Source organism: Lissotriton vulgaris, chromosome 2_1 (assembly GCF_964263255.1).
Source record: "Lissotriton vulgaris chromosome 2_1, aLisVul1.2, whole genome shotgun sequence".
NCBI classification, from domain to species: Eukaryota; Metazoa; Chordata; class Amphibia; order Caudata; family Salamandridae; genus Lissotriton; species Lissotriton vulgaris.
Window position 1 is genome coordinate 1,448,748,639 of NC_141687.1, and position 14,863 is coordinate 1,448,763,501.

A 14,863-nucleotide genomic window follows, 5' to 3' on the forward strand; every position below is an offset into this window, starting at 1 on the left:
TGTAACTTTAACATTTTTACATTATAGCATTTTCTGTCAGCAAATTTGCCCTCGCCAAGAAGTAGTCGATATCCTCTTTGGGAGGATGCGAAGGTGACTAAAAAATTTGATGTTGGTATTCCAAGTATTCTCAGTCCACCACATTTTCCTAAACAATCAAAGAATACTTATTCACTGCTGCCTCGATTATCAACAACTGCTGACAGAAAGGAGGTAATGAACAGTAGGAAACTATCTTCTAAAACTGCTCCAAGTTCTTCTGAGGATTTTTCGACATCAACAAATTTAATATCATCAAGCACAGAATATTGCTTAAAATCACTTAAAGGTTTAAGAAAGAACACAAAACACAGAGATTCGTTGATCGACAGTGAAGATGAGTTTGTTTTTGACTCGGACACTGAAGGCGTTGATGACGAAGACCACCTTTTAATGAGCACTGAAAATATAGCAGAAACTGACCACATTTTAAGTGAACCAGTGAACATCAAGTCAAATCAACATCAAGGAAGTAGTGTAGAGATTGAAATAACTAAAATCGATTTACAAGTGTCAGACAATATTGCTACAGGCCAAGGTGAAGATTTTCATGAGAATCCGCTCAGTAATGCTGATGAGTATGACATAACCACAGGCAGTGTTGACACTACAACTGAAAAACGAGAGTTGACACACAAACAGGAAATATTTGAAACAAATACAGTTGTTTTAGAAGCAGCAGTAGAGGACACAAGGTATCCTGGTAGAACAGCTTCCCCTTCTGATGAAAAACCTTTAGAAAGAAGAGTATGTTTCATGCCAGAATCTAAGGCAAATAAAGATGTAGAAGAAATTAAAGAGACCGAACCTTGTCCTGTAGTGCACATAACAGTATCTGAGTATGATCCTCTTAACGAATGCACTATAAAATCGTCAAAACGAGAACATATAAAAAGAAAAAGTATCAATGGTAGTATACCTTCAAACAGTGAGCAGAGCTTAAAAAAATTATCTGACAAGGACTCAGAGAAACGCAAGTTAAAAAAACGTAATGCCAAATCACCATTAATTAAGACACAAACAAGTGCTAAGAAGCAACAAGAACGTATCAATTCAAAAATGAGTTTAACAAAGCAGAATAGAAAACTTCAAGCAGTTAATAAGCAGATCAACATGCGAGGTTTAGATTTTCTCTCCCCGGGGTTTGCAGAAACAGTGATCAAATCAAAAACGAAAACACCACAAACACTTCCTAACAATTTGAGAAAAAATGCTCAAAAATCTGTAGAAAATGGGCGTACCCCTGAAAGCAAAAGAGGGAGTAGCTCAACCAGATCTGTACACCTTTCTGTGTTAGGTTCACAACCAACCTCCCATTTTGGTAACTTGAAATATAGTGACATGTTTGTGAAGATAGTGTCTCCGGGAAGTGGTCCAGAGATTTGCGAAATGTTTGGGACACCCATGTACCCCAATGCCCGTGATCTGTCAAATAAAGAGGAACGGTTTATTCGGGATGGCATTTCTGCTCCACCTAGGAACAGCATTACCAGCAATGGTTTGAGGTCTGCAGACACAAATGTAAACAGAAGACTAAAGAGCACAAAGAAACGAGCAAGATCAAGCACCAAAAGCAACACTTCACAAACAAAAGAAAATATTAAGAATGAAGTTCCAAAGCCAAAAGGCTTTCTCTTAACAGAGAGTGACAATGAACATGAGGATAATGTAATCATTTCTGGCACAAACTGGCAAATTACACCTTCACGAAGCAATATTTGTTTTCTTGATGATGAAATTCAGCACACCACAAAACCTTCGCAGCTCATCAAAGAAGTTCAATCGAATTCACATTTAGATTTACCCACAATTCAAGAATTTACTTTAGAAAAGATATCACGGAGCAGAGAAATATTTGAACAAAATCAAACAAACCGATCTGGACTACTCAGTCTACACCTAGATGATGACAACGTTGACTTCAGCAAATCCCAACACATGAACCTGGAGAACAAAAAAACAAGCATATCGGAAAGTGACCAAGAGACTTCCAACTCTGACAAGTGCAAAACAATCTTTGATGTTGACAGCCCCGATGCTGGTGGTTCTGAAAGCCGGACATCTTATGTAAAAAATAACAAGATCCCTGAAACTTTCGTGGATGACCACGAGGAAACATTTTCAAACATGGCTGAAAAATATGAGTCTGCACGATCACCAACTCATAGAACACCAAATGAACAGATAATACATTCTGCAAATTCTTTTTCTAAGCCTTACAGTGAAATCATTAACTGTGCAAGTAGTGAAGAATTGACTGATGAATTGCTTTCATGTTTAGCAGCAAAAATGTTATCGATTGATGCAAAGGACTTTACGTCATTCAGAGCAAATACAGAAAATACCATCCCAGAAAAGCAAAGTTGTGCCTATGAACAAGAAGCAAGCAACTTGACTGGTCACAACAAAGACATAATTGGCATTGAAGAAATTGAGGTAATTTAATTAAAATCAATTGTTCCTATGATTCTTGGCTATCCTTAAAATCTGTGACATATATGAGTGTCCCATTGTCTTTTGTAAAAGGAAAATTAATGTTCAGAAAGAATCCTCATATGACCATGCTAAGAATGTAATATTGCTTACCTATCTATTTAACAAAGCAAAATTGTTTTAACATTTATTGACACACATTACACAAGGTGATCACATAGATTAGAATACTAAACTAATGTTAAAGGCATTTTGGAGGATGTGTAGAGCACTTTGCAGAAATTACTACATTGGGTGGAAGGGGGTGCACAGTGGTACCCTCCCTCAACCTCATGGATGAGGGCTCCAAGGGCATTTTCCCTGGGGGGTGGTGGGATTCCTAAGACCAACCCCTTCACCTTTGTGACTTGTGGTGATAAAATGCCCTAGTGGTGGGATTCCCAAGCCAGATCAACACATTTCCTGCTCTGAACAACACTATGTAGCCAGCAGAAAATACCCCTAGCGCATTGGGTATCCTTATGACCTTAAAGTAACAAAACCTTTTGTTTGTCTATACTGCAGTTGAGTTTACTTTGCAAAACTCCGATCTGTGTCCTCAGTACAAGGACACACTCCCAACGGGTTCTCTGTATGCTTGATTTGGTTGATTTATAACCTGATTACTGTATTTTCTAGTATAATTTAGACAGCATTGCTAGTATTTTGTAGAAAATCTAAGGATTGTTCATTAATTAAGACTATAAGTGCACTCTTAAGTGGCACTTTTTTTTACTATGCACAGTAGAAATTACAAATATAATTTTGATATAGAAATGCATATATAATCAAAACTGTATTCGCTAATTAAGTGCTGGTTGCAAACTTTTTCAAAATAAGGTTTTAAAAAAACAAATTTCGTCTTTATTCATTCAGGACCAAACAGGTATTTTGGTGCACACCCTGCTTTATGGAACAGAAAATGTTTTTTTTCCTATTGTATTTTACTGATTCATCAATTTAAAACCAGGTTCTCTTAATGTATAGGATATTACAGCTGTCCCTTATAAAATGATCTGTTGCTCAGCATGTCTATTTCTTTAAAGATTTTAACTAGTGAAAATCTGACAACCTTTTTGATTGTTCTCAAACACTAAATACTTCCACAAAGAATATTTAAGCGTGTCATTGGGCGTATTGTGTAAAATTTTGGTTGAAGCCTCCACTATGCACTGAACCTTTACGCCAAACAGTGGATGAAGGTATAGCTAAATGGTTTGCAGTGGGTAAGGAGTAGATTAAATTATAACAAAAGTGAGTATTAAGCAATATTGAGGAGTTTGAGAGCTCAGACAGTTGGAACTAGAATTGATGCGCTTCATCCTCTATCCTGTCAAGGTCTGTACAATGAATATCATGATTTAGATTGAGACCCAATCTGTTGTAATATATATTGCAATTATTTGAGTAATTGGAATTAGTGCATTCCTCATTTTGGCTAGGATATTATGCCTTACCCTCTATTGTTTTAGCAGCACATAGGTATGAGCCGTTGCGCCAGTATGAAGATATTGCTAGCAGCTTCTTACATAACATTTGTGATGTTTTCTATTACTTTTTGACATGGTGAACTGAGAACAGATAAAAAAGCAAGGCCATCTAGGAAGTGATGTGATAAATGAATAACATATTAATGGACCCTGTAAATATAATCCCAATGTATCACTTAGATTAACATTCTAAAGAACTTTTACAATTCTAAACGATGTAGAGACTTGCTGTGACATGTTTTGTCACAAATAATGCTCATATCACTGACTATCTATACTTGACCTAGCTAGACAGTGAGGTCAGTTATTGAGATGTTTAAACTCTTGTGTCTGACTGTAAATGTAATCTATTGAGAATGAGCAATTTTAATCAGAGCATGGTTTTTGATGATCTAATTTTTTTTTCGTGAAACCATCACTTTCCAGGAATCGCACAGCTTAAACGATGATTCCACATTTTCAAACTACTCATCAGTTAATGATGATTCTATCATGTGGACTAAAGGTGATGTTCTCGGAAAGGGAGCTTATGGCACGGTAGGTTGAAAGTAGAAGACCTATTCTATCATGCATCGATTGAAAAATCAGTAATAGTATGGATTACTGTGTTGTCATTTTATGCAAAAAAGTATTAAAATGCTACAGAATTTGCATTGTTTTGACTTGAGAAATATTCTTGTTTTGCAGGTATACTGCGGTCTTACTAGTCATGGCCAACTAATTGCAGCAAAACAAGTACCTTTGAATACATCTGATACAGACACAACAGAAAAGGAATATCAGAAACTTCAAGAAGAAGTTGATTTACTAAGAACACTGAATCATGTCAATATAGTAGGATTCTTAGGAACATGCTTACAAGATAATATTGTCAGCATTTTTATGGAATTTATCCCTGGTGGCTCAATTTCCAGTATTCTCAAACGTTTCGGTCCATTACCAGAAATTGTATTCTCTAGATATACAAAGCAGATACTTCAAGGTGTATCCTATCTACATGAAAACAAAGTCATCCATAGAGATATCAAAGGAAATAATATTATGCTAATGCAAACTGGAGTAATCAAGTTGATTGACTTTGGATGTGCCAAGCGTTTGGCCTGTTTGAGTTTAAATGGCACACATTTCGAAATGCAAAAATCTATGCATGGAACCCCTTATTGGATGGCACCAGAGGTGATAAATGCATCTGGATATGGAACAAAGTCAGACATTTGGAGCACTGGTTGTACTGTATTTGAAATGGCAACGGGAAAACCACCTTTGGCACACATGGATAGGCTGCCAGCAATGTTCTACATTGGAGCCCAAAGAGGAAAAATGCCTTCATTGTCAGATCATTATTCCGAAAAAGCAAGGGAATTTGTTGATTTATGCCTAATCAGGTAGGTTCCAAGAAGTTTTGATAATTATGGTGACATTTTGTGTCATATGAAGCAAGAATGGGGGATACTATTTTAATATTAGTCTATGAAAATCATGTATATTTCAAGCACTTAGCTCATAAAAAAATGTTAAAATGTAATACATTAAATGACATTTAATAAAAAAAAATAGAATTCATCATCATAACTGGGATTCCTAAACAGAGAGTGGGACTGTTTAACTTTTCATTCCTGATAATTTTCACTGATATTGTCACATGATTGCCCTATAAACTAAGTAGACCAACAATGCTAGGGATTTTTGCAATGCAAATTTCAGTTATAAGTCCGCACAAATGGAACAATCATTACTTTTCCTTCAGTGACTGCTAGTGAAATATGCTTTATTTTACCCTCACTTTGCTCTTTTCCTGACTTACTTCTTATCACATTTGCTATTTGGTATGTCTTACACCAACATTATGTGCACTTTATCATCTTCTCCAAAGAGATACCCTCTTTTGACTAGAACCAGAGAACAGACCTTTCCTCTCCTACCATTAAAATTTAATTAACGATCCTGTGGCCTGAGCATCCAGGTAAATCAGGGTAGGGCATTGTGCTCATCACTTTTTTCCAAACAGATGTGCACAAGAGACGTTTCAACATGGGCCAGGTGTGGTGTTACTCATCTCTACAAGTGTGAAAGTCTCCTGTTTGATAGTCCCAACACCCTGAACCTACACTTTCTTCTCCTTGGGTTTAAGAAACAATAGTGATTTCATCTACTAAAGTATTCCTGCTACCCTTCTCTTCTCTCCATAATATGATTACACATCCATTTCAAAATGTAATTAAAGCCAATGAATGTATGTTAGGGTGTCTTGCAAAAAGCTTCAAACTTTCTAAATAAATGTTGGTAAAGAAAATGTACCACTAATTTAATGGAGTTCAAAATTGCCCGGTCCACTAAAATATCACATGAATTATAAGAGTTTATGAGGTTGTTCAAGTGATCCCTGTGCAAAGGAAATACACCTTGCAATGAAGAACAACATGAGTAAAAAATCAGTGATAGTGACACACAATTCATACAGCATGTTTTGAAATGAAAATTCATGCGCAATAGCATCAACATTTTACTAAGGCCAAGTACATTGTAAAACAGACTCAGAGATTGTCTGTTACATATTGCACAAAGAAATGAGTATGATGACTTGGACTGCAAAATCCCAAGATCAGCATAGGGGGCTAGTTGTTTCATAGAGTTAGATAGCCTTGTTTTAAAACTATACCATGCGGTTGTTGGAGTGTCGGACACGTGGGACAACCTCAGTACTTCTAACCAAATGCAAGCAAAATGGAACAAACTTGTTAACAGCCACTTTCTAATCCAGCCAGAGCAGAATCAATTCAACTAGTTATGGTGCTTGGCACACCACATGATGAAAGAGAGAAAAATATTAGCTCAAAGTTGCCTTGAAGAAAAAAGCCCTAGGTGAAGTCATGCCAAACTCCATTTTGATGGTTTTCAATTGCGTTGATTTCCTTAAGTACGTCTTAATATTGGCCCGCCATACCATTAATAGTAAACTTTATCACTTGAAGCCAGATGGGTAAGCAGAGTTTATTATTGGTATGACTTTTGATAGTCTATCATTTAGAGGTAAAAGAGTAACATCTGTATTGAAGCGACAATCGCAATATGAAAACAATGCAGTATTCAGTGTTTTGTTTTCAATTATACATTGAATGCTATAATAGGCTATCTCCTTTTGAAATCCATAGAATGGCGGTATATAGATGTAGTTTTCAACACTTCTGGTTGAGGAACCAAGAATTATTTTATTTAGAGAGTTTTATATAACGCTGGCTAGACCCGAGGGGATAAGAGCGCTTTACAGGCAAAAACACAGGCAAAGAACAATAGACAATAGTCAAGGTTGAGTTGTTTAGCATTGGTTATACAATAAAGAATCGGTGGAGGTCATGATTATAATGGTTTGCGGAGTGGAAAACAGGACAAAGGCAGAAAGGAGTCCAATAATGGGCTAGATGTTGGAATCCGTGGGGTGGAAGTTTTGGTTGAGGAGAAAATCCCTTAATTTTCTTTTGAAGCTCAAATAGGAAAGGTTGGCCCTGATATGCACTGGGAAGGAGTTCCAGATCCCGGGTGCATTTCCCAAAAAGGAGAGTCTGAGGGCTTTTTGTTTGTGTTTTTTGGGAGGGATGAGAAGCAGAGTGTTGGTGCATCTAAGATTTCTTGCCTGGTCTGCCTTTGAGAGTTTGGATGCTAAATAAGTTAGTTTCCTGGTTTGGAGGACTTTGTGGGTGAGGCAGGCCTTTTTGAAGTAACAATGGGCTTCAATTGGAAGCCATTTTAGACTTTTCAGAGAGGGGGAGATGTGGTTGTATCTTTTTGCTCCAGTGACGATCTTGCTTCTGGGTTTAGTGTGGCTCTCAGGGTGTGCTAGGTGCGATTCAGCTGAGCCAAGGGTGGCATTCCTGTAGTCCAATCTAGACAGTACTATTGCATAGTGGTTTTAGATGTTCGGGGGGAGGTAGAGATTGTACTTGTGTAGGAGTTTCAGGTTGTAGAATGTACTCTTAGCTGTAATCTTTATGTGTTAAATCATGCTTAGGTTTGGGTCCAGGGAAATCCCCAAAGAGTTGACAGATTCAGGGAGCGTTAGTTTGCAGTTCATAGCACTAATGGAATGTATCCATTCTTGGACCTGGGCTTCAGTCCATTGTTAGTTAAGAGTAGGAATTCTGTCTTGGTTGAGTTTCAGGTGTGAGAGTCAGTTTTGAACTTTTCTGAGTGTGGATTTAAGATGCCGTATGTCTTCTAGTGAGAAAATTTGTAGGTAGATCTGGGTGTCACCCACATAGAGGTGGTAGAGGATGTCTGCTTGTTTGAGAATGGTGGTGAGGAGTTCCATGTATATATTGAAGAGTGTAGGTGAGAGGACTGAGCTTTGAGGGACACCCCTGAATATGGCGAATGTATCATAAGTCGAGTTGTTCATTTTTTTTGTTGGGATTAGTTATGGAGATAAGAGCTGAACCATTTCAGAACCAGGCCGTAGACTCCAATCTGCTTATAGAGAGATTAAAGAAGCAGCTTGTGATCTATCGTGCTGAAGGCTGCTGATAGGTCTAGGATGATGAGTAGGCAGCATCTATCATTGTCCAGCGACTTGTGTATGCCGTCCCCTATGTTTAATAGGGCTGATTCAGTGCTACATCCTTTTTCTAAAGCCTGATTGTAGTGAGTCGGCAAGATTGTGGGAGTCAATGTGCTGAGTGAGTTGGGAGAGGATGCATTTTTCAAGTATTTTAGCGAGGAAGGGTAGTTTAGAGATGGATCCAAAGTTGGTGATTTCCTCTGGATCTGCACCGGGTTTCTTTATCATGGGAGTGACTTGTCCTAGTTTGAGGCAGGCAGGCATCCGCCCATTACTCAAGGAGCCATTTATTATTTTGGCTCAGGGGGGTGTTAGGGCATAGTTGAGGTATTTCGCCAGGGAGGCCGGAAGAGGATCTGCAAGGTAAGATGAGGGCTTAGAATTTGCGATCAACGTAGAAATGTCATCCTCCGTAAATAAGTCATTCACCTCTTGTGGGTTAAGTGGGATCCTGGGTTTAGTTTATATCCCGAGCGCTTCGAGTGGATGGCTGCCTTTTGTGAGTTCGGCGAGGTCAGAGGTGCGTTTGTTTCCTATGTTCTAAGGAGAGGGTCTTAGAGTGTTGTGTTCTAAGGACAGTTCGATCTTTGAGATTCTCTCATTGAAGAATTTTGCGATGTTGCTAGAGTGTTCTTTGGAGACATGGGAAGTTGGCTTTGTTGGTTTCGAGGCTTGTTGTTTAATGATATTAAACAGTTCTTTGGGGCGCTTTCTTGCTTTGTCTAGAGCTTTGCTGAAGAATGTGGGTTTTTATATTTTCTGTGTTTGCTTCTGAGCTGCTGATGGTGGGATGGGGAGGGTTTGGTTCTCCAGAGTCTTTCTGCCGCTGTCAGTTGTCTTCTTTCTGCGATGAGGTCTATATTGAACCAGGATCCTCTGTCCCTTTTTTACGTTTACGGGGAGCTAGTTGGTTTAGGATGGATGACATTGTTGAATTGTAGTGGGAAGTAAGCTTGTCTGTTGAGAGGTTGCCTGTTGAGGGTGGGGAGGAGTTGGGACATCTTCTTATCTTCTAGATCCTCCTGGGGAATCTGACATTAGTTGTGGGACTATTGAAAGGTTTTATGAGTGCAGGAGGGGTTATTTCAGAGTGGTGATGTGAAACATAATAATGTGGTAATCCAAGCAAACAACAGTGAGGATGTGTCCAATAGATTTTGCTTTGTTTTGCACTATGATGGCCTCCAGGGTTGCGCCTCTGGTATGTGTTTGTCCTTTGCAGTGCTGGGTAAGGTTTTTGATGAGAATGAGAACTTTTAGGGATTGTATGGGAGTGTATTCCTCTTCATTCCAGTGTAGGTTTATGTTGCCTAGGTATAGGTTATTGTCATTAGAGAGAGAGGAGTGCATTATCTGTTCTGAGAGGTGTTCTCCAAAGGAGGGTACGTTGCCTGGTGGGTGATATAGGAGGTGGCATTTTGTTGATTTGTTGTTCTTCATCCTTAAGTTAATGCTGAGATGTTCAAAAGTGGGATAGGTGTGTCTGTTTCTACCTGATGGATGTTGGTCTTGTGGATAATAGCTATGCCACGTCAATGCGATTTTCCCTGTCTTTGTTGATGATGGAGAAGCTAGGAGGGACTAGCGGGTCAAGGATAGGATAGGATATGTCATTTAGTCATGATTCAGTGATAAATCCATAGCATGTTTAGTTGTTGATCTGCAGTTTATGAACATGCAGTTGATGTTATTGTTGCTGGTAGCTTTCCAGGCGGGGATGAGCCAGAAGGATTACGATATGGTTGGTTGGTGGTCTGGCAGTTTTTGAAGGGTTGATGTCCCTCTTGATTCCTGTAATCACCTGTATCTTGGAGGGGGGTAGTTGGTTTGGGTTGGGCTCAAGTCATAGGTTTTGGCTAAGGCCAATGCTTCAACTAAAGACAGTTGGTCGATCTACTTGGCCTGTGCACTAGGCTATCGAGAAGGGTTGTGAGCCAGATGTGGGGCTGGATCTTGGTCTTTCGTGGAGGTTGACTTGGGGAGTAGAAAGAAGAGAGGCCTGGGCTCATGGTTAGTTCAGGGTAGGATTTGAGGATTGTTAGGATATTGTTAATACCCTGTGTTACTTCATTGAGTTGATTATCTATGTGAGTTAGATCAGACTCAGGCACTTGGTTAGCTGAGGGAGTAGATGAGGGGGGAATTTATCTTGTATGAAGTAATTTGGATATGAAAGGCCTAGCCTAGGTTAAAGAGGCCCAAGGTTGGTTCTATAGACCCAGTTTACTAAAACTCATTGTGTTTTGCTGGATTTATTAAGTAACTAGTCAACTAACTCAGAGCAAGTATGCAGGACATCAAAAACATGCAGCACTTACAATGTCATTTTATCAAATAATAAGATGTGATCGAAATAACAGAGCTTTGAAATGCTGACCACCAAAAGGAGAAGGATTTAAAGGCGTGCATGTTCAAATCACTGCATTTTTTTTTATTAAGGCACATAGATGCAACTTTGGTGGACTCCTGATAGACAATAGATCTGTGCCTGTTTCTGATGTATAATAGATAAAAATGAAATGGCCTAAGTGATGTAATATAATGCAGAAAGTAAAAAAAAGACAAGGGCTCAATGGGCACCCATATTCAATTGTTTTCCATAACAGGGATCTGTTGACACCGTTGCAAGTTTTCTTCAAATACATGAAGTCAGAAGGCTTGATTAACCAGCAAAACCAGGGCCATAGAATAATGAAGGATATGATACAACTTTCTGAAACCTATTTGAGTTGCTGGGAGTATATTGCTCATGTCCACTCAAGCAAGGAGAGAAGCCAATAAGATTTTGCTAGAACAACTAGCTAAATGATGCCTGAATGGTCTCCAATTGTCTCTTGCCTGCATTTGCGGTACCTGTAGTCTTGTTAAGACCTCCACCGTTTTGCCTCTAAATGTAGCATACTTTAGCATACTTTATCCAGTCTTTCACTCTTGGGTTGGTCCCTTCATCCATGAATGCAGCTCACTACGCTTCGCAAGTACTATTAATGCTGCCACCAATCAGTTCATCGTCTTTGGAAATAGCTTGGCTTATCCCAACAGTAATGTCAGAGAAGTACATGTCCATTAACTCCCCTGTCTGTGATATTGCCATAACTAGTGGGGAATCCCATGTCAAGTGAAAGAAACCAGCCGGGTCCCTCATGCACTAAACAGTGTGAGGGCTTAGTAGGGTCATTTCTCTGCAGAAAGCTAGGAGAGAAGTACAGTCTGTTCAGGAATTTAATTGGAGCAACTTATACCTATAATTTATGGACACAAATGTTGTTTGAATAGTGTAGTGCTTCCAAACCTCAGTCTCTATCCCCTCTCTCAAGTCCAGCACCAAATATTTAAGAGCCTTATAATCAACCATAGTTTAATAATCAGTGTATAATCCATAAAGTCTTGAGACCCATCTCCTCATGTCAGGGGCCCAAATCAAATGGATAAGTGGAGGGAACTCTGGGGTTCATCTGAGAACCAGGGCCATATAAGTGACTCGACATGTCCAACTCTAAGGAAAGTGAATGTGCCCAATGCATTTTTATTTCTATTCTCCCGTAATTATTCCAGGGACAGAAACCTACACTAATAAACTGCTGGCCTATTTGTTTCAGGCCTGCCTGCTCCAGACTGTTTATTACCCCCTTGTCTAATGTCAAGAAAAGGCAGGATTATTCATACATCGAAGAGACAGGGAGTAGATGTGCTAGCCTGGCTGCTTTGACCATGGTCCATAGCAACTCGTTTGTGCAGTGGACCATTTGTATAATCTGGATATGCTTGGGTAGTTTAACTGTAATAATTGTTTTCAACTCTTCTGCATATATTGGTCTCTTCAATCTGGAGATCAGGCATACAGCTCTGCTGGTCAAGCCAACATACCACTTAAGGGGACTGCGCTGCATGGTAATATCTTTCTAGGTCCAACCCTTTCTTTCATATGTTACAGTGAGAGCCTCCCAATTAGCATCCCTCCGCTTCCCCCACACCAGACTTTACAGTAAGGATCTTAATTTGGCAACAAAATGTTTGCTACGGGTGACTGGGATATTTTCTAACAAATGTAAAAAAATGGCCAGAAGCATCACTTTTATCAGGACAACTCTGCCAGCAATTATAGCAGGAGCATTATCCATTGCTCAGTCTGTCCAATTAGTTTTTCCACCACCAGGCTATAGTTATCCCAAACAACCAGTTGTTTATATTTATGTATACATTTGCCCAGAAATTTAACTGATTTCTTCAGCAGAGTGGGTTATCAATAGTCAGTCTGCTGGTTGCATCTGTGAGGGTGAACATCTCTGGGTGACCCTAGTTACTTTTTATGCCCGATAGTCCCCATTATCACTTTATTTCTGTAGCCTTCCATATTGGCCTCTGGATTCTTCAATGACTCTCTGCCAATTTTCCAACAGTTCTAAAGCTTGGTCAAAAAGAAGAAGCTTGAGAGGGGTGCCCTGGCGCATACTTCTGTAGTTTGGGAATGGATGGGAGGCATACCCACTGACGTGACATCAAACCATTGGCAAAGCAATTCAAGGAGCATTATGATATTGGGGATTATCCCTATTCTGTGCAGCACCACAAATAAAAAGGGCCATTCCAGTGAGTTAAAAGCCTTTTCAGAGTCAATAAACACTGAGAGGTCATTAATATAAGGTCGAACCTGATGCATGAAGGGCAAACAGTATCTGTAGATTATTAGAGGTCACCCTTTTAGATATGAATCCCGACTGCTCCAGCAGTTCCAGATTTTTCATTAGTAAGTTTAACCCGGCATCCCATCAATAGCATTTATGACTTCATGCACAGCAATGGGCTCTTACAGGTAGGATAGAGTAACACCCTTTAACTAAGCTAGGGCTGGGCGGAGCTTGCCGTGAACCTAGATGGCCGCGGAGTAAAAAGCTTCGGCAACCGCCGGAACATAACTGCAGGAATTTGCTATCAATCCGGGCCACAATCGGAACATTTGGGCTTCGTAAGGAAGCCTAAATGCAGGCCATGCCATAACTAAATCGTGGGCTGAAAGCGAGCCCGTTGTACCTAATATCCAGGCTCTGGAATGAAGCGTCCTAGTGCGGCATTAGGTAAGGCCTCCGTTATAAAAGGATGGAAGATGCGCCCAGCATAAATGAGGACAGGGAAATAGGTCATGGCGGCTGATCAAGTCACCACCACCAGCAGACATTTTAAGTTCCTGACATGGAACGTCAGAGGTCTTATTGACTATAGGAAAATTCGCAAAATAGTTTCCTATTTAGAGCGACATCACGTAGATGTGGCCATAGTTCAGGAGACCCATGTCCCACAGGGCTCTAGCGTGTTAACACCTAGGAGAATGAGGGGTACATGCATAGCCTCAGGTTACACGTCCCATGCCAGGGGAGTGTTGGTGTGGGTGAGCAGGAACTCAGGGCTGAGAATACGTGAGATTGAGGCTGATAAAGGAGGCAGGTTTGTTATAGCTAAATTTTATAAAGAGAAGTTTGAGATATTACTGGTTGGAGTGTATGGTCCAAATCAAGAGGACCCACAATTCTATCAGTCATTGCATGACAAAATCGCACCATACTCGGCTATGCCCCAATTATGGGGAGAAGAATTTAACTTCATACAAGACCCAGATCTGGATAGGTCAAAAGGCCCCGAGATGGCCTTCTAGGGCAGGTAAGGCCCAGGACGCTCGCTACCATGCAATTTAAGAATGTTTTTTGGTACATTGGCCTGCAAAGACATCAAGATCAAGGAGGCAGCCCTCTTTATAGACATAGAGAAGGCTTTTGACTCCATAGAATGGCACTTCCTTTATGCAGCCCTTAGTAAGGTGGGCGTGGGAGACATTTTCCTCAAGCTTATTCAGGTATTATACAACAACCCTGTAGCACGCATTAGGATACATGGAGTACTTTCCCCTCCCATTATCACGAGAGGAAACAGACAGGGGTGCCCACGTTCTCCACTACTGTATGCACTAGTGGCAGAACCACTGGCGTTTGTTATGCGGGAATACCATGCACACAGAGGTTTTCGTTCCCCACTGTACAACATAGTCATAGCGGCATACGCAGATGATACTTTGTTGTATATACATAACCTGGAGAAAAATCTAAACCCGATAGTAGAGGAGGTGACGTTATTCGCACAACACTCTGGCATGAAGATTAACTGGCACAAATCTACGGTGTTCCCGCTTACCACAGCGACCACGTGCATTAGTACAGACTACCCCATAGAATGGACCACCAAGGCAATGCGTTACCTGGGAATCCAGGTGCACACAGACCCAGAAATAATATTACGTGCAATACAGAAATTAAAAGAA

The 14,863-nt window shown here is 40.0% G+C and overlaps 1 protein-coding gene across 1 annotated transcript in view; it reads left to right on the top strand.

The window, feature by feature from the left end:
- MAP3K19 (mitogen-activated protein kinase kinase kinase 19) overlaps window positions 1-14,863 on the top strand; it is a 263,793-nt gene that overhangs the window by 211,312 nt on the left and 37,618 nt on the right. Inside the window, exons 7-9 of the mRNA XM_086957307.1 lie at window positions 28-2,475; window positions 4,428-4,538; window positions 4,689-5,386. Of these exons, the coding sequence (XP_086813433.1) occupies window positions 28-2,475; window positions 4,428-4,538; window positions 4,689-5,386 (3,257 nt within the window). The remainder of the gene's footprint in view (window positions 1-27; window positions 2,476-4,427; window positions 4,539-4,688; window positions 5,387-14,863) is intronic.